Here is an 18331-nt window from a genome sequence, read left to right as displayed (position 1 = left end):
CTATTTATCTAGGGCTTCCTTTTCTATTGAGTCGTTCAAAATCAGTAGATTTTTAGTTTATATTTAAATGAATATTTGTTAGAGTACTTCTTGCAGTCTCACTAAAACTATTTTTTTGTTATTTTGGTGAGGCAATTTAACCAAAATAGTATAAATGTCTACTTTTCAGCCTCACTACTTTAACAAAAAAAAGTAGAGATGTGAATAATAGTTGTCAAATTTAAAAATTACTATTCACTCACCTATTGATTAAACAACTAATTTTTCTATTTTCCTTTTTGCTTTTCGTTTTTCCTTCTTCCTTTAATAGTTAAAAAAAGAATAAACAAATATTTGAAAAAGAATATTTAAATGGAATCGTGAAAGTGAATTGTTTTTTTTTTTTTGAGAATAGAAAGTGAATTGTTAAAATAGTGAGTTTGCTGGAAAGTTCTAAAAAAGTGAGTTGTTACTTTTGGTTATTTTGGTGAGTAAAATTTGGTGAAATTGTTAGGAATGCTCTTAATTCTTGATTAGATTCACTTGGGCCTTGAGTTCAATAGTAATTCTCGAAATTACCCTCGCTATTTAATTAAACACCTGAAGGGCCGCGGTGAGGCTGCGGTTTCGTGACAGCCCGTCATTTCAAGAAAGCCTTTGGAGGCCTCCAGGCTCCAAGCTTAAGCACACAGAGCTTGTTGTTGTACCATTCAAGAAATTTCAGCCTTCAAGAAGGAAACTTGATATAAAGAAAACCGGAAAACATGACTCAAGATTCAGAGAAGAGGTTCGATTCGATCATGGACAAGCTCTTCCAAGCTCCCAAATCGTTACCACCCAACTCCTCCAGGTTCCCTTTCTACTCTCATCGTCTCATCGTTTTTAATTATTATTATTATTTTTTTATCCGTCTGCGATTTTCCGTTTGTTTCCCGAGAAAATTTAATGAGAAGAGAACGATAAAAAATATAAAATTTTATTTTATTTTGTTTTATTCTCTTTTGGAGTTTGCACAGCTTAATTCATATTCATCACTTAAAATTCAAATATTTTCCCTTTTTCTTCTTCGTTTTCTTTTGTAAAACTTTAACGCAGCTTAAGCAATTTTGTTGCTTGCTTTCTAGGGTTTATTTTGTTGATTTTGCTGTGATATGTGTAGTTCGTCTGGGGCTCAATTGTCGAGAGGCAGAAAGCGTCCAAACACATCATCGGCGTTGGCGCTAATGGAACCTAAAACGAAGCAGCATTTATCAGGTTCTGCTGGGACGTCGGATGCTCCGCTGTGCAGGCCTTGGGACCGTGGAGACCTTATGAGGAGATTAGCTACTTTTAAGTCTATGACATGGTTTGCGAAACCCAAGGTTCAACAATATACCATCCCCTCTTATGTTCTTTTTTTCCTTTTCTAATTCATAAAATTAGGTCGCAACTTTTATTATGATTAAATTGTGAAGAAACTGTCTCTAATCAGTTAGTTGGTATGTTATAACCATTTATGCGGTGTCCGATTGCTGGGTTCTTCAATTTCTATTATAGTGTCGTTAACAGGAAAGGATTGAGGCACATTTGGAAGCCTAATGGTAACTGCAATGCCTCTATTATCATTTACATATCATTTGGAAGCTGGAAAAGTGTTTGTTGAATGCTCTTGTTCTTTGAGGAAGGAATTAAAAATAGGGTCAAAGTAGTGTTCTTTTTCTTTCCTCTTCTTTGGAGGAGAGAATTGGGATTGGTGAGGTCACTTCCTTTTGGTATAATAGATAGCAGTGTTATGGAGCAATTATGTCTGCACTTTAGAGGAAGGCTTTTACTTGATGCAAGGTTTACTGCAATGGCAAAGTAAGGGCCATAATTGGTGATGATGCGTGGAATTGACCTCTAGTGACTTTCAGAGGGTTTATTACTGTTCTCAAGTAGTGTCAACTCCAACTTTCACCACTAATATAAGTTTGTGGGAGAGAGAGTTTAACTCTAGACATGGGTTAATTGTTAAATCTGCATGTCCAGCTTTGGAAGAGCCTCTTCCCCAAGTTCCCTGGTTCAGATTGGGTTTGTGGTCTAATGGATATTTTACAGCATTCACTTGTTTGCTGGTTGGCAGTGAAGTAAAATTTGCAGCAGAAGATAGATTAGTCAGCAAAGGCATCTTTTACCAGAGGCGTTTTGTTTTTCTTGCTGAATATCGGATGATAGTCTTAGTCACTTAGGTTTTTGTTATTTCACGAAATGGATTCAGAATTGGGCTATGACAAGCGTTAGTATATAGGTAGGAGACTGGAAAGTTTTCTTACTATTGGCAGCTGGAAAATTCAGAGGAAAACTTGGGACGCAGGTGTCAAAAATGAAGTTTTTTTCACTTTGCACCTGGAGGGAGCACAGTAGCATTGTATTTAAGATTGGTAACCGGACAAAGCATCTTTTCAAAGTGCTAACTACAGAGCCATGAGATTTGAGTCAGCTGTCATATAAACCGCTACTGATTCTGCCATGGACATGGACTCCACAATGGGGCTTTTGCTCCTCAGTGGGTCATGTACTTTTTGCAGGTTTTGTCAGTATAATATATATTTCTATTGAGGTGGATCAATAGGGTCACACACTTCCTTATTTTCTTGGGCAGTTGGCCTTGAAGGATTGGTTTGTACCTTTGATCTCATGTTGGTTATTCAGAAGTAAGTCTGTCATTTACAATGAGGCCTTTGAAGAAAATAAGTATAATGAGGGATAAAAATCAGGTCTTGAAATGAAAACATGCTGTGCATCTATTTTCAAAATCTGAGCACAACATTTAATTTCTTTTGAAAATTTTAAAGAACTTCTAATGCCTTCATCAATTTTTGGTTCTTAATTTATGTTCTTAATGATATTCTAGACCTGAGTTACTTGGTTATTCTGTTAGATGTCATGAATGACCTCTCATTTTCTGTGAAGTTGCAAAATGAAAATTCTATTGAATTTTTCAGGTAGTCAGTGCTGTGAATTGTGCTAGGAGAGGCTGGGTCAATGTAGACATGGATATCATAGCCTGTGAAGCATGTGGGGCACGACTCCTCTTTTCTACTCCATCATCTTGGACTCAGCAGCAAGGCATGTTCCTATTTTATTCTACAGTATCATGATTTATCAAACCAAGCTCTAAATGGCACGGGAACTTTTTTTTGTTTTATAACTGAAATGGAACTATTTTCTCTGTAATTTCAGTTGAGAAGGCAGCCTTGGTATTTAGCTTAAAGCTAGATAACGGACACAAATTACTCTGCCCATGGATTGACAATGCTTGTGATGAAGCACTCACACGGTTTCCACCTTCAACACCTCCAATTTTAGTCGATAAATTTAGAGAACGTTGCTCTGCACTCTCACAACTTTTGGCTCTTCCTATAATATCGTCTTCAACCATTGAATGCATGAGAAGCCCTCAGCTTGAGCAATTTCTTGAACAATCTTCAATGCTAGAATATGGTGATGGATCTGCCAACAATTCTCGACAAGAATATCGTGGTAGTGAAAGTGATGCAGATTCCGCTAATTTGTATTATCAGGTATTAACTTTGTTTGCTAGCAGGTTTATAAACTCTAAATTGTTTTGTAATTATATATGTTTACAATATGCATATCATCATGAACCCACATGACGATTATGCCGTTTTCTCATGGTGATGGGCATAACATTTCTATAGCACTGATAAACTTGTCTACTTGGCTGTTCGCATTTTAGTAATGTGGATTCCATTACTAAAATGGAGTTTATTTTTAGCAGTATTGTGAGAAATTTGTGGGGCTGTCCTTATGCCGAGTGGTGTTATGTTGCTTCCAGTGGGGCCTCAAGTGGTATCTTGTTGATGTGGGATAGGAGGGTGGTCATGGATATTGAGGTTTGTGTAGGGGAGTTGTTGTAGCTTGTTCTTTTGGAAATGTTGAGGACGATTTCGCTTGGGCTTTAGCAGGGGTCTTTGGTCCCAATCTTGATAATGTCAAAAGATCTCTTTGGGAGGAGCTAATTGGTCTTATTAGTTGGTGGGATTTGCCTTGGTGCATTGGTGGTGATTTCAATGTCACTTGTTTTTCCAATGAAAGGTCGAGGAGCGTTTGTCTCAATCCCGCGATGATGAAGTTCACGGACTTTATTTCAAAGCGGGTTCTTATGGATCTTCCCCTTGCGGGGGAACTTTTACATGGTCTAATAACTCCTCTTAGTCTAGAATTGACTGTTTTCTAGTGTCTTCGGATTGGGAAGCCAGGTATCCCAGTCTGCTTTAGAAGAGGGTGTCTAGATTTTGCCTTGACCATTTCCCTATCCTGCTTGATTGTGGTTGTATTCAAGGGGAGTTAAAGACCTTTCAAGTTTGAGAACATGTGGTTGAAGGCTGATGGGTTTGTGGATAGGGTAAGGCATTGGTGGTCGTCTTATCGCTTTCAAGGTTCCCTAGTTTCATCTTGGCTCAAAACTTGAAGGCCTTAAAGGTTGATATTAAAAGATGGAACGAACTTGTGTTTGGTAATGTGGATTCCGTTAATAAAGAGAGAGTTGAAGAACTGAATGCCTTTGATAAACTGGAGGGAGAAAGAGAAAGAGGTTTAGTAGTTGAAGAGAAGGTGAGAAGAAGTTTGGTTTTACCAGCGAGTTGGGAAAATTGATTTTGCAAGAGGAGATCAGCTGGAGACAAAATTTTAGGGTCTGTTAGCTTAAAGAGGCGATAAATGCACTAAGTTCTTTCATCAGGTTACCAACTCGAACAGGAGATTCAATTCCATAAGAGTCCTTGTCTATAAACGACCCTCTTTCGTCCAACCAACCAATTATCAGGAATCATGTTGTTCATTTCTACGAGTCCTTGTTTTTAGAACGTTACAGTTGGCGGCCTAGGTTGGGCGAGATTGCTTTTGACTCTCTAGATGCAGAAGAGGCCTCTTAGCTTGAACTCCCGTTCGAGGAAAGGGAGGTGTTAGGGGTGGTGAAAGGTATGGATAGAGACAAGGCTCCAGGTCTGGATGTTTTCTCTATAGCTTTCTTCCAAGACTGCTGGGATGTGATAAGTATGATATTATGGGAGTTTTTCAGATTTCTATGCTCGTGGTAAGTTTGAAAAAAGCCTTAATGCTACCTTTATTGCTCTAATTCTGAAGAAGTTTGGGGTTTCTGATCTTAAGGACGTCCGGCCTATTAGTCTTGTGAGCAGAGTCTACAAGATTATTTCTAAAGTTTTTGCCAATAGGATGAGAAGGATAGTGGAGAAGGTTATCTCAAAGTCTCAAGATGCTTTTGTTAAGGGTAGGCAAATCTTGGATTCAGTTCTCATTGCCAACAAATGCATGGATAGTCGTGTCAAGTATGGTGAACCAGGGGTGCTTTGCAAGCTAGACATGGAGAATGCCTATGATCACATCAATTGGAAGTTCTTATTGTATTTACTAAGAAGGTGCGGTTTTCGGGAGAAATGGTGCTCTTGGATAGTGCATTGTATTTCGTCAGTGTGTTTCTTCGTGTTGATTAATGGTACTCCGTCCGACTTTTTCAATAGTTCTTGTGGGGTGAGGCAAGGCGATCCTCTGCCTCCTTTTCTATTTGTTATCCGCATGGAGGCTTTAAGTAGAATGATCTTTGCTTCTATTGATAGTGGTTTTCTCTCAGGCTTCTTCGTGGGGTTTAGACTTTCTGAGCTAGTTAATATCTCTCATTTGTTGTTTGCAGATGATATTTTGGTCTTTTGTGGGGCTAACTCTGATCAGATTCGATCCCTTCATGTGTTATTCGTATGTTTTGAAGTTGTTTCTAGTCTGAAGGTGAATTTGGCCAAGTCAGTCTTGGTTCCTGTGGGCACCGTGAATAATGTGGGTGAGATGACTCACATTTTGGGTTCTAGGACGTCCTCTTTACCCTTGAAGTATCTTGGCCTCTCTCTGGGGGTTTAAGGCTAAGTCCATGTGGGATGGCATTGTCGAAAAACTGAGCGACGGTTGGCTAGTTGGAAAATGATGTACTTGTCCAAGGGTGATAGGGTCACCCTTATTAAGAGCACCCTTTCCAACTTACTTGCATATTTCTTGTCTTTGTTTCCTATTCCTGTTGCTGTGGAAAATTGTACGGAGAAGCTCCAATGAGACTTTTTTTATGGGATGGACTAGGCGAAGAGTTTAAGTATCATTTGGTTAGCTGGTTCAAGGTTTGCTCTCATATTTTTTAGGGAGGCTTAGGGATTCGGAATTTGAGACTGTTTAACCGAGCTCTTCTAGGGAAGTGGCTGTGGCATTATGTGCATGAGAGATGCTTGGTGGAGAGTTGTTGTGGATGCCAAATTCGGTTCTGGGTGAGGCAGGTGGTGCTCCACTGATTCACTAGGGCAACATGGGGTCGGGCTTTGGAAGTATATTAGAGGGGGTGGAGGCTTCTTTCTAGCCATACTAGATTTGATTCGGGAGATGGGTCCAAGATTAGATTTTGGAATGATGTGTGGTGTGGGGACTCGAGTCTCAAAGAAGCTTTCCCAGGTTTATATAACATGGACAGTGTAAAGGATACGCCTATTGCTGCTAACATGGGTTACTCGAGTGGTTCTCTTCAGTGGAATATTAGCTTCATTTGTTTGGCCCATGAATGGGAAGTGGATGTACTAGCTTCCTTCTATAGCTTGTTGTACACCCTCAGAATGAGGAGGGAGGGGGAGGACAAGCTTTGGTGGGTTCCTTCTTGTAAAGGGAAGTTTGACGTTAGATCTTTCTACAAGATCCTTGCTTGCAAAGAGGCTTCTCCTTTCCTTCGGAAGAGTATCTGGCGGACCTAGACTCACTTGAAAGTGGCTTTTTTCGCCTGGTTGGTGGTTTTAGGGAAGATTCTTACTATGGACAATCTTATAAAGAGACATCTCATCATGGTTAATAGATGATGCTTGTGCAAATTGAACAGAGAGTCCGTTGATTATCTTCTTCTCCACTATGAGGTTGCCAGTGCTTTATGGAATGGCAATTTCAGCCACTTTGGGTTGTCTTGGGTGATGCCTAATCACATGGTGGATTTGTTTGCTTGTTAGTGGACGGGTGGTTGCTCTCGGAGTGCTGTCATGTGGAAATGGTTCCCCTTTGAGTTATTTGGTGGCTGTGGAGGGAAAGAAATGATAGAAATTTTGAAGACCAAGAGATGACTTTGGAGGAGCACAAGTCATTTTTCTTTTTCTTTTTTCTATTTACTTGGACAACTGCTTGTTTAGCTTCTTTAGTGATTCGTTTTTTTGACTTTCTTGTTCTCTGTTCTTCCTCTACTTAGGCGTTTTCTTGTATACTTTCTATGTACTAGGTTACGCCCCTTTGCCTTTTTTGATATATACAATATTACTTCCAAAAAAAATAATCATGAAATCACATGACAATTATGCTGTTTTCTCATTGTGATGGACATAACATTTCTATAGCACTGATAAACTTGTCTACTTGGTTGTTCACATTTGAAAAATGCTACACTTACCAAATTTTCTCCCAAAACTGGTTCCAAGTAATGTGTCATCATCCCATGAGATGGTGATACAATTCCCAAAATAATAGATCTCATGGGAATGTGACACATTATTTGGAAACTAACTTTTGGGAGAAAATTTGGGTAAGTGTAGCATTTTCTTTTGCATTTTAGTGATCTACCAAAGGGTGGCTCTAGATTTTCCTTTATCCACTGCCAACTTCATTCCTTGCCTCCTTTGGCAAAATTAGACTGATATATGTTCTGTTTAGATTCTTCTTACCTGCAATTTACATTGATCATAAAAGCTTGAATTTATTCTGGAGTGTGTTTGATATTGCTTCCATGTGTTTTTTGTTTTATCTTATTTGCTTCACTGATTCACATAATCTACAACTTTTCAGCATGCAAACAATCGGCAGCAATGCTATTTTCACATTTATGTGTTTCTTTGCCAAATAATTTGATAATGTGACCTTTTCATTGGCATTCTCAAGTAATGATGTTTTCAACCATTTGCAGGCACAAAAGCTCATAAGTTTATGTGGCTGGGAACCTCGTTCACTACCTTATTCAGTCAATTCCATGGATGGACCTGATCAGTCTGCTAAAAATGCCAATGCATTAAGTTCATCTTATTTAGTTGCTAATAGACAGAACCCCAGCATCAATCTCGAGCCTGCTAGTATGAAGCAAATTAGGGAGGCAGATGAAAATTCCAATATTTCTACTGGAAGACAATCTGATCCAAATTCTGTTGTTTTAGATTGCAAGCTTTGTGGAGCTAGTGTTGGATTATGGGCTTTCCCTACAGTTCCACGACCTATGGAATTATTCAGATTAGTTGGTTATGCAGAAGTCAATAATGAAAATGATTCTGGAACCCATGATTTAGGGAACGTGAATCGTCTTGATGATAGAGCAGGTGTTGTGAGTACTTCATCAAATGGTGCAACATCATCAAAGGACAGACCAACAAATTTCAATTTGACTATTGCTGGGGGTCCTCCACCTACAAGACAGAATTTTAAAGCAACAATTTCTTTGCCTGTTATTGGCCAGAATTTAAGGGCTCGGTTTTCTTATGATTCTGAATTTAGAGATCGTATATATGTTAACCAAGAGGATGTTCAAACTGATTTTCAGAATAATAGTTTGCTTCTGGAGAAAAATGACCACGCCCAGAACACCCAAGGAACACCTGAAGTTGGTGTGCGCAATTCTATTGAGGGGAGTCCGATTGAGAGCACAGAAAATGTAGTACAGAGTTCCTGTCAGAATGGTAAAATGCCTGAAAATATAGAAAATGTTATACCAGATACTTCAGCAGCAAAGGATCCTGGTAGTTCTCAGGTTAGAGACCCTACTACTGTAGCACCAGATGCCAATACGACAATTAGAAACTGTGAAAGTAGCAAAGATGACTTGCCAGTGATGGTTGCATCTGGCAATTGCAGTTTCCAACAGATTTCAGGAATAGATGTAGCACAAAACAAAGCAATTTCTTTAGCTACTAATTGCATGCCGATTCCTGAAAACAGTGAATTTGTGACCTGCAGTACAGGTAAGCCATATTTGCCTAATTTTCTTCCTTTTTGACCATGATTGTTAAATCAGCTTTGAGAGTTATTTGGTATTTTGATTGACATGAATATCATATGCAACAAGTACAAAAATCTTTTTGATCAACTAATCTCACCTATCCTAGGGAATCTTTAATGCAATTTCATGTCATGTTGGGCCAATCCTAGATATACTTATCTGATATTAGCACCCCTCGTAGAATCCATGTCTTGATTCTTTCATCCATCGAGGCATAAACTTCATATGAAGTGTTGCGATTATATGCCTCAATAACTGGTCTATAATTTGTCTCAAGCTCTTTTTTTCATGTCTAGGAATAGTTTACTTGACAACAATATAAACCTAGGAAATTAGTTTCTTCAGTAATTAATGAGAGGGCTAGATATAATTGAATGGGTAGTGTACAGGGATATCTCAAGCGAAGGTAGTAACTTCTAGTTCGCTTATGATACATATTAGAAGATGAAAAGCTATGTGAATTTGGAGATTTGGTGGCAGTTCCTGGAGATTCACCTCTGAAGTTGCCTCTCCAACTGGACTTGAATATTGTTAGTGAAATTTCTAGGAAGCTGGCTGATGAAACCATTTAAATCGGACGACATATAATTAGATGCATATCAAGTTGTGTGGACAGAGCATGGAGGAGTACAAATCTGTGTTAGGGACTGCGTTTTGTACACCATATTGCTCTTCGGATTGCATGTTGATAGTGGCTTTTCATGGGATTGCGTGTTGATAGTAATTATTATCCCTCTTTAGAAAACAACCAACTAACTGTGTCTGGAACCAATGTATGATAGGAGGAAGAAGACCGACTTTAAAATTCCATTTGTTGCTTTTAGTGCCAAACCAGTTGTTAAAACACAATTTTATGGCAGCTCTGGTCATCAAAACTTATTTGCAAGTTAAATCCCTGCATAATGATCATGATAGTGAATTTGAGAGTATTGCCTTCTTTGATAAATGCAAATATGATTTATGCATTTGTCAAATTTGCAGTTAACTTTGACATGCTCTTTCTCTTTTGACTCTCATTTCAATGTTCTTGGTGTCATTTGATTATTAGGAGGTCTAACAACTTTGCTCCCACTTTCCTTCCAGGAAAGGATCTGAAGAAAGTTGAGTCAGACAAAGCAATGGGGTTTGACCCAATCAGGCAACACAGACATTTTTGCCCCTGGATTACGTCAACAGGAAATGGGGCAACTGGTTGGCAACAAACACTGTCTGCTTTACTACGTCAGAAAGGGTTTTCTCCTTCACCTTGGAACTCTCCATCTGCCAACATAATTAAGGTAATTCTGAACCTCACTTCTGTCCTCTGATAACTGACTGGGTTCTCACCGTATCTTTTTTCCTAACTAGTAAAGCCATGGAGGCTCACATGGTGGATTGTGACGGTATAAATCAATTGGATTTTATTTGACCTTGTTTTTTGTCACTTAGACTATCGATTAAGCGTGTAGAGACACAAACAAAAATGATATTGCTGATGCTGACAGAACCCAACGGGTTTAATAATCAATCGTTTTCCGACTTTATTATATTTATAATGAAAGCAATCTTTCTATTTAACATTTGTACAGGTGGATGATCCCATTACTTCAGTTAGGAGGCTTTTCATGTCTCAATCAGCAAAAAGAATGAAGACGACTCCTCTACCAAACGCTAGCACCAAGCATTAGCCAGCTGATTTTGCTGTGCATCAATGGAACCATCCAAAGCGTCTGATATTTGATCTCCTACCATTTTTATTTGGTAGATTTCTTATGAGCTTCAAGATAATGCATTTTCTCTTGGCATGCGATCCATTTGAAAACTTCTGAAAATGTTGTATTTGCTAGTTTACGGCGAAAGTAGTGCTTGAGAATCTAACAGCTTGTACCTTATTGAGGCAACTTACAATAATCAGAAAGAGTGTATTAAAGGGTTTTTTTTTGGATTATACTGTTTTACTACACGGAAATATTCTTTTCTTCTACCAAAAATGGTATAGCAGAAATGGGTTTACTAGGAACGGCAATCAATGCTCTACTCTATTAAGCCGCAATTTGTGACAACCACCTTTGAGTATGGACGGTTGAAGCCTCTTTCTGCCACGACTGCCCTCTTATCTCCTATCAGCTTGGCCACCCTGTTCAGCAGACACAAGTTGATAGTTGATACATGTATATATAAATGAAAGTGATAAAAATACATTGAAGCAATGCAGTTTGCAGAGAAGAGTGGGTTTTAGTAGGGGTAAGAAATTTGTGTTTGCGTATTGAGTTGGTATGGATGTAAGACTATATATAGGGGTGAAAAGACGGGTGGTTATCAACACCGCACTGCTAACCACTTTTGAAGGCGGTTAGAAAAAATTACTAACTGCCTATCTATATGAAACGATGTCATTTTTGTGTTTAACTGTATATAAAAATTTAGAAATGATGTCGTATGTGGTAGGGTATTATCATATTACCATAAAAGGCAGTTAGGTAATTTTACTAACCGTATTTTCACTCTTAATTATATAGGTCAATTTTAACCTGATCTATTTAATTAATCGGGTCAATCTCCTAAACTTTAACCCTCTAATTTTGTATTTGATTTGTGTTGAATTCATGGGTTATGTTAAAAACTGTCGGCTATTATCTCGCTTATCGGGTTCGGGTCATGTCGATGCATGAATGTAAGACTATGTACGTCAATCCTAATATGACCCATTTAATTAAACAGATCAAACTCTTTAACTTGAACATTTTAATTTCGTATTAAGTTCGTAAGTCATAAAAAATTATCAATCATATGTATGTTTTAATCGGTCAACAAAAATTGTGTAGAGAAAGAGCAAAAATGAAATAGTATGAGAATCAAGCAGATTGTAAGCTTACCTGAAATACGGAGAAGCAGTATTCTCATTCACAGTCTTCACCTGTCCAATCCTCTCCACAACCTCCATTCCTCCCAAGACTCTTCCAACAACTAAAGCCGACGCATCCAGCTCCGGTGAATCCTTTGTGGCGATCACAAACTCCGTTCCATTCGGGTTGGCTCCGACCTCCTCCTCATCAATCTCAAGCTTCCCTTTCCGTGCCACCAACTTCAATTTTGGAGGCGGTTTTGAAGGATCTCTCACAATGATGCTCACAGTTCCTGCCAAGTTCTTAGTCCCTGGGCACTCTTCATACATTCTCTGCCATTCATCACTGAGATTTTGAGCTGCCAATTCGCTTCCCGTACTCTTTGCAAGCTCAGCATCCACACCATAGGATCTTACCCCACCATGCTGCACATAATTGGGCATGATCTTAATGAACTCTTTCCTTCTGTAGCTTATTCCAGCAGCTCCACTTACAAGACTACTGAATCTGGCTGCTCCAGCTGGGGCATTGTCTCCATAGAGCCCGATAACGATGCGGCCGACGGGTTCTCCATCAATGGATATGTCAAGGAATGCTTTCCTTGTTGGTTTTATGTTGGTGCAGCTGGGAGAGGTGTTGGAGTTTCCTTCTTGTCCTTCACTTGTGTTATTGGTGTCCTTTGCCATGTTTTCTTCAGCTTGTGCCTTGGACAGGAGGAATGGGAGAAGTAACAAAGAAGTGCTGCTGCCAATTGCAAGCTCTCTCCGAGAGGATTTGCAGCATTGCTTGGTGATATTGGGAGAAGAAGTGGGAGTGGGTGTGCTTTGAAGTTGTGGAGCTGACGGCGGTGGTGGTATTGGAGGATGAAGGAATTGAGAGGGGGATTGCAGGAATTTAGGAGAAGGTAACATTTCTGCTAGCTTTGTATCTATCTTCCCTTCACTAATTTGGAAGACTTTTTTAATGGCATGAGAAAGTCTGGGAAGAGATTTCGTGGATAAGAAAGGAACAAAGCCAATCCATATGCTTTAGGAATATGCACACTTGTAGTTTTGACACCTTTTCTGTGGGCCATCTTCAGATTTGAAACACAATCCCTCATTTCCAGCTCAAGAATTGTGTAATTTCTCGTAACCAATGTTTGGTTTTATCTTTTGCCAATTTCTTGTTTATATACGTGCAAGAGATAGGCATGTGAATCCCACATATTCAATCGTAACTAATGTCTAGGAAAATAACACTAAACACATCTTAATTTAGTAACCTCAAGTTCTAACAAAATCTCTCGGTAACTTTTTTCCTTATTCAATTTAAAAACAAAAAAATAAAATAAAGTGTCCTAAAAAAATCTGAACCCTTCATTTAAAATGAACAGTACAAATTAAAGCAATATCGTCCATTCTAGCCAAACCTCTTACATCCAAAAGCTACCATCCGAAACATGAAGGAATTTTTCTCCTTGTTGAAAAAATTTATGAATTAGAACCCTCAAATGTCCAATTTACCAAACCAACATTTACCATCCCAATGTCTAGCTTAGCTTACAACCCAACAGCTCACCTAGAGGTTCGGGTTCTTTTACGGTTCCTAAAATCATTATTAGATTCATTGCCTATTTTTTGTTTTTAATTTCGACAATATTTATTCCGTTTTAAATTTGTTATTGGAGAGCCCATTTTTCAGCTTTTTGTTTAGTTGTTCTCCTCCCTTTTGTAATGTAATGTACTTCAAAAAAAATTAAAAATTAAAAAATAATTGGCACCCTGCTAGAGTTTTATTGAGAGATATGGTTATATATATATATATATATTTTTTTTATTATTATTATTATTATTTTAATTAAAAAATGATTACAAAGGATCGAATAACCATAAAAAGATAAGCACCCTAAGAACAAAGCGCAAATGATAACAGTACTACATAAATAGTAACGGTAGACACTGAATCAATTAATAATCTCAAAAGAATTATAAACAATTCAAGCCTTTTCAAAGGCCGCACATATGGTTACATAATCATGTATGATGCTCATAGTTCTCTTGATGCCAAATTATCGACAGTACTGAGCAATGGTTCTTGGTCTTGGAAGCCTACTCGCTCATATACTTTTGTGGAAATTCATTGCAGAGCAATGGAGGTGCCCTTGATAGACCTATCTGGGCTATATATATATATATATATATATATATATATAATAATAAAAAAAAAAAAAAAAAAAAAAAGAAAAAGAAAAAGGAAGAAGCATTGAATATCTTCATGAAATTATAAAAATCCAGACATGAAATATGACAATCAAGTAGAAGGTGAACTTCGCTCAGAAAAAAAAAAGAAAAAAAAAGGAAAGGAAGTAGAAGGTGAACTTCTCTCACAACATCATTTCATCTGAAGATGATGGAAATGATGGATTGACAAATAAATTATTTAATTTCCCAACCCATCATGGCATCCAAAACAGAGCGTGACAAATAAAGGCGCTTGCTTCAAGTTTTCTTCCTCCATCCTGGCTATTTCAAAACCAAAAATGAACACATAATTACAGGCCTCAAAAATTGGTTTCTGTCAAATAAACCTTTGCTGATTCCAACACTTGAGCAACACTTTCAGTAATACCCAACACCTTTAAATTCCGATTCTGATGGTTGCTGTGCATCATCCCCCTTACCTAAAAACACAATGCGACCTGCAAAGTCCACAAAACAAACATCCATCATATATAATTCATAGAGAAACTCTTCTTTTTTTTTTTCTTTGACGGGCCGAGAAACAGAGAAACAAAAGGAAAGCGGCATGCCCATCAACAATCAAAACATGCATTTATGACTAGAAACTACAAATTATTTCATAAATATGCAACAAAAACATTTCCAAGTATCTTGTGTCAAAGAGAGTGGATGAAGTAATGTATACCATTGCGGCGAATCGCAATCTCTCTTACACGTCGAACAAGACCAGTCACTGGATCAGTGAAGATTTTGGTCTCAAGATTCCCCTCCAAATATAGAATCGAACTACAATAAACAAAATATCATTATTAACGGAATCAGAAATAGAGATGATCTACAATAAACTCAGAGATGAACAAAAAAACAAGAAATTTGGGGAAGCAGATCATGCATAAGACCAGAAACAAACAACAAAAGAATACTCCAAATTTCTCCTTTTTCTTTTTTCTCTTTTTTGGATAATGAGAATAAACTCCCTAAGCAGCTAACCACAAGATTATGCTGCAGAAATGCACGGGTAAATCCCAAACACTTGTGTTGTCCTACACCCAAGCACTAGGTCATTCAAGAGATTTGAATCTTGGGCATCAATGTAGAGAGCATACCTAACTGCCTGTTGAGGCAACCCTAGGTACCAACACACTTGGTTAAGTGTTCCACTTATTAAGGATCCAAAACAAGCAAAACTCTTTAAGGTTTAGGAACTCATGCACAAGAGGCCTACATGCAGAAAAATCTTGAACAGGCAAAATTTGCTTGGTTATCGTCTCAGGAAAACCCCATGTCATTTAAATGAGAACAATCTATATCTTCTAGGTTAAAGGGAGGGGGGCAAAAGAAAAGCAAGTCTATTATTTTTGCCTACTCACGGCTATCTTCTCAGCTGAGTTGGCATTAAAATTTTTTTAATTTATAACTATGGCTAAGTAAAGAGGTCATTGATTGCATGAACAACAACATCAAGGTTTACTTTAAAAAAAAAATTCAAGGTTTTCTTGAGAAATGTTTTTCATCTACTTCTGGTGGAATTTATCTTACACTATTAAGTAGAATCGTATGCACTTGACTTAGCATTCATAGGCATAGCTGTAAATGTGTAATAGAAAAAAGCACAAGGATCCACCTTATGTGCTGTAGTTAAAAGTACAGCACATCTGCTGTAAAAAAAATTTGACAGCCCAGATGTAACCAAAGTTTTTTTAACTTAAACGTCATTGTTTTCAACCAAACCTTGTACTGCAGTTGGGGATCAGACAGACTGTGGCTAAACAGAGAACTAGAGAGAGAGAGAGAGAGAGAGAGAGAAGATACAGCATAGTTCTCTCTGTCCATACAACTTTTTAGCCACTACGCCTCTCTGTTTTGCCCAAGACAACAAGAAGGATAGAGCCATTTGCTCTTAAGAGATTCACACATTCTCTCTATCAAGTTCTTGGTCTCGCTCAGTTCCATAGTTCTCTCTCTCTCTTTCTCTCTCTAGTTCTCTTTTACGCCTCAGTCTGTCTAATTCCAACTACAATACAAGGTTGGTTCAAAAAAGAAAAAGTTTAAGTTAAAAAAGACTTTGGTTACATCTGGACCTTGAATGTTCTTACAGCAGATGTTCTGTAGTTTCAACTACTGCACATAAGCCGAATTCAAAGCATACCCTTCTTTCCAACCACTCAGACTCAGTTCTCTTTCAAGACCGACTCAAAAATCAAGGTACTCACTGATGACTAGACAACCATAACAAGATATATGGAACACACAAGCCCTGTCTTGTTAGCTTTGTCAAAGTACTTTTTGGTTGTCCAAATAAAATGTGCAATTCAAATAGTCGGATGGTAATTCAACAATGTTTCCCAAATGGTGCCATATAATTAAGACCGTTTCGCAAAATAGCAACTACAAATCTAAAACCCAACAGACAGGAAAAAAAAGTGTCTGCAACATATAGTCATCGACAACCCAATTTCCAATAACCAGTTTTCTCACCACCATCTCAATTTTCATCAAATTGGACAGCCGACACAGATGCCCAAATTTTGATACAAAGCAATCTCTAATAAAATTATCTGCAACATATAGTCATCGACAACCCAATTTCCAATAACCAGTTTTCTCACCACCATCTCAATTTTCATCAAATTGGACAGCCGACACAGATGCCCAAATTTTGATACAAAGCAATCTCTAATAATTCCAACAATTCAGTCAAATTCCAATGCCTTATACTGCAATCCCACTAGCACAATAGACACTAAAATTATCCAGTCACTGCACTGAACTTGTCTATAATATTAAGAGATATTCAGAACACCTAATATACACAGTATTTCTACCAAAAAGGACCATTATTTACTGCTTCTGTGATGATATAAATAAAATGATTAAGAAAAAATGGGTAGACCCAAAAAGAAACGAATGGCTCACCCAGGTACAACATTCTTCACGACAACCCTGCCCACCCGATCCGGATAAATGGAAACCCGATGCCATTGTACCGCGCACCGATTGGCGTACTCTCTCGGATCCTCGTGGTCCAATGGCCTCCGGTTGTTGCGAATCCCACCGGTCCCAATCGACAACATCGTCAACGTCATCCCACTCTTCAGCTTCTTCTGCAACGGCTTCTGCCCCACCTGCCCCACCAATATGGCCTACAAAACCCCCCACCCCACATCACCAATCGAAAACCCAAACCAGTTTTTCAGTTCCCAACAAGTTCCAATCGATCAAAAACCTCCCTGACCACACTTGCTATAAATAAGGTAGCTTGTTCGACAAAGAAAATAAGGAAAACCAAGCGAATCAATGCACCTCATAATTAAGAAAAAAGCCTAACCCATTACCCACCAATAAAAAAAATTAAAAAAAAAAAAGAAAAACCTAAAATTCAGAACGAAAACGGAAAAGAAGAAGCAAAAGGGTGAGGAGTGAGAAGAAGTATAGCGATAGGGCGTGAGTGAACGTACCTTATAGATGCCAACATCGAGGCCGTTCTCGAGGGGGTGATCGTACACCGTGCGTTCTTTTGGTGGCTGTGATGGCGAAGATTGCTGAGACAATGGGGGGTCTGAGTCTGGGTCGGAGTTGAGGGCTGCCTTCTCGGACTCGTCCAAGTCGGAGAGGTTGTCGGTGGAGAAGGACATAGAGGAGAGGTAATGGGAGGCCGGCTTAGCGCTTGGGAGCAGAGAGCGGCACAGCCTCCGCGACAGCGTTGCCATTGAGTTCGCCATTTTCTTTCTCACTGATTTTTGGTTTTGGCAAAAGGAAATGGGGGAGGGAAGAGGGGTTTGGACTTTGGCTTAAACCCTACAACTAATGCTGGCATTTTTTGTGCACATGTGGCGCAACGCCTTTGTGTAGTGGATGGAAAAAGAAATACTAAAAATGAGAGGAATGAGTGAGGGTATCACAACTACTTTTATTATTATTATTACTCTTCTTCTTATTATTATTATTATTTACATGTCTGCACAAAAAGAGTGAGAAATGATTCGAACTAATAACATTTGTTTCATAAGACATGGTCTCTAACCAATTGATCCCCTTACGGGCTACACCTTTTTTCTTTTTTTTTTTCTTTTTTTTTTTTTCAGTATCTTTATATTAAAAAAATATTTGTTTTCATTCTCTGTTACACATTTTTTGTCATAAATTCATCATTAAATTTATGGGACCTACATGTGGGTCTCACACATTCAATGATAAATTTACAAAATAGATGGACTAGTAGGGGTGTAAGTGCGCGAAGCGGCTTGCAAGCGTAA

The 18331-nt window shown here is 38.3% G+C and overlaps 3 protein-coding genes across 4 annotated transcripts; 1 reads left to right on the top strand and 2 right to left on the bottom strand.

The window, feature by feature from the left end:
• Window positions 1-618: 618 nt before the first annotated feature.
• Window positions 619-10945, top strand: LOC132184339 (C3HC zinc finger-like protein). 2 transcript variants are annotated; one of them, XM_059597934.2, is made up of 7 exons: window positions 619-829; window positions 1139-1340; window positions 2943-3066; window positions 3181-3521; window positions 7949-8990; window positions 10112-10305; window positions 10597-10945. In XM_059597934.2, the coding sequence occupies exons 1-7, from the start codon at window positions 744-746 to the stop codon at window positions 10693-10695; spliced, it is 2088 nt and encodes a 695-aa protein (XP_059453917.2). In that variant the 5' UTR covers window positions 619-743; the 3' UTR covers window positions 10696-10945. The 2 variants fall into 2 exon arrangements, with proteins under 2 accessions (XP_059453917.2, XP_059453918.2); XM_059597935.2 differs by lacking the exon at window positions 10597-10945 and having other exon boundaries at window positions 10077-10221.
• Window positions 10868-12807, bottom strand: LOC132184341 (Cyclophilin-like peptidyl-prolyl cis-trans isomerase family protein). Its single transcript, XM_059597936.2, has 2 exons — window positions 11884-12807; window positions 10868-11144 (listed from the first exon to the last, which is right to left on the bottom strand). The coding sequence occupies exons 1-2, from the start codon at window positions 12762-12764 to the stop codon at window positions 11042-11044; spliced, it is 984 nt and encodes a 327-aa protein (XP_059453919.2). The 5' UTR covers window positions 12765-12807; the 3' UTR covers window positions 10868-11041.
• A 1350-nt stretch (window positions 12808-14157) lies between these two features.
• LOC132184761 (Nucleic acid-binding, OB-fold-like protein) lies at window positions 14158-17856 on the bottom strand. The gene is made up of 4 exons (XM_059598502.2): window positions 17534-17856; window positions 16992-17218; window positions 14761-14861; window positions 14158-14533 (listed from the first exon to the last, which is right to left on the bottom strand). The coding sequence occupies exons 1-4, from the start codon at window positions 17795-17797 to the stop codon at window positions 14454-14456; spliced, it is 672 nt and encodes a 223-aa protein (XP_059454485.1). The 5' UTR covers window positions 17798-17856; the 3' UTR covers window positions 14158-14453.
• Window positions 17857-18331: the final 475 nt, after the last annotated feature.

Source organism: Corylus avellana, chromosome 7, assembly GCF_965113065.1.
Source record: "Corylus avellana chromosome 7, dhCorAvel1.hap1.2, whole genome shotgun sequence".
In the NCBI taxonomy this organism is placed as follows: domain Eukaryota; kingdom Viridiplantae; phylum Streptophyta; class Magnoliopsida; order Fagales; family Betulaceae; genus Corylus; species Corylus avellana.
The sequence above is the reverse complement of the archived record's forward strand: the minus strand, read 5'-3'. Positions and strand labels throughout refer to the sequence as shown.

Coding starts and splice junctions, on each gene's coding strand:
- LOC132184341 (XM_059597936.2), bottom strand. CDS start 12,764: ATGTTACCTTCTCCTAAATTCCTGCAATCCCCCTCTCAATTCCTTCAT. Junction 11,145..11,883: donor ACTGCTTCTCCGTATTTCAG/GTAAGCTTACAA, acceptor TCTGCTGAACAG/GGTGGCCAAGCTGATAGGAG.
- LOC132184761 (XM_059598502.2), bottom strand. CDS start 17,797: ATGGCGAACTCAATGGCAACGCTGTCGCGGAGGCTGTGCCGCTCTCTG. Junction 14,862..16,991: donor GTGAAGAATGTTGTACCTGG/GTGAGCCATTCG, acceptor TGTTTATTGTAG/TTCGATTCTATATTTGGAGG. Junction 14,534..14,760: donor GATTGCGATTCGCCGCAATG/GTATACATTACT, acceptor TGGACTTTGCAG/GTCGCATTGTGTTTTTAGGT.
- LOC132184339 (XM_059597934.2), top strand. CDS start 744: ATGACTCAAGATTCAGAGAAGAGGTTCGATTCGATCATGGACAAGCTC. Junction 1,341..2,942: donor CATGGTTTGCGAAACCCAAG/GTTCAACAATAT, acceptor TGAATTTTTCAG/GTAGTCAGTGCTGTGAATTG. Junction 10,306..10,596: donor CATCTGCCAACATAATTAAG/GTAATTCTGAAC, acceptor ACATTTGTACAG/GTGGATGATCCCATTACTTC.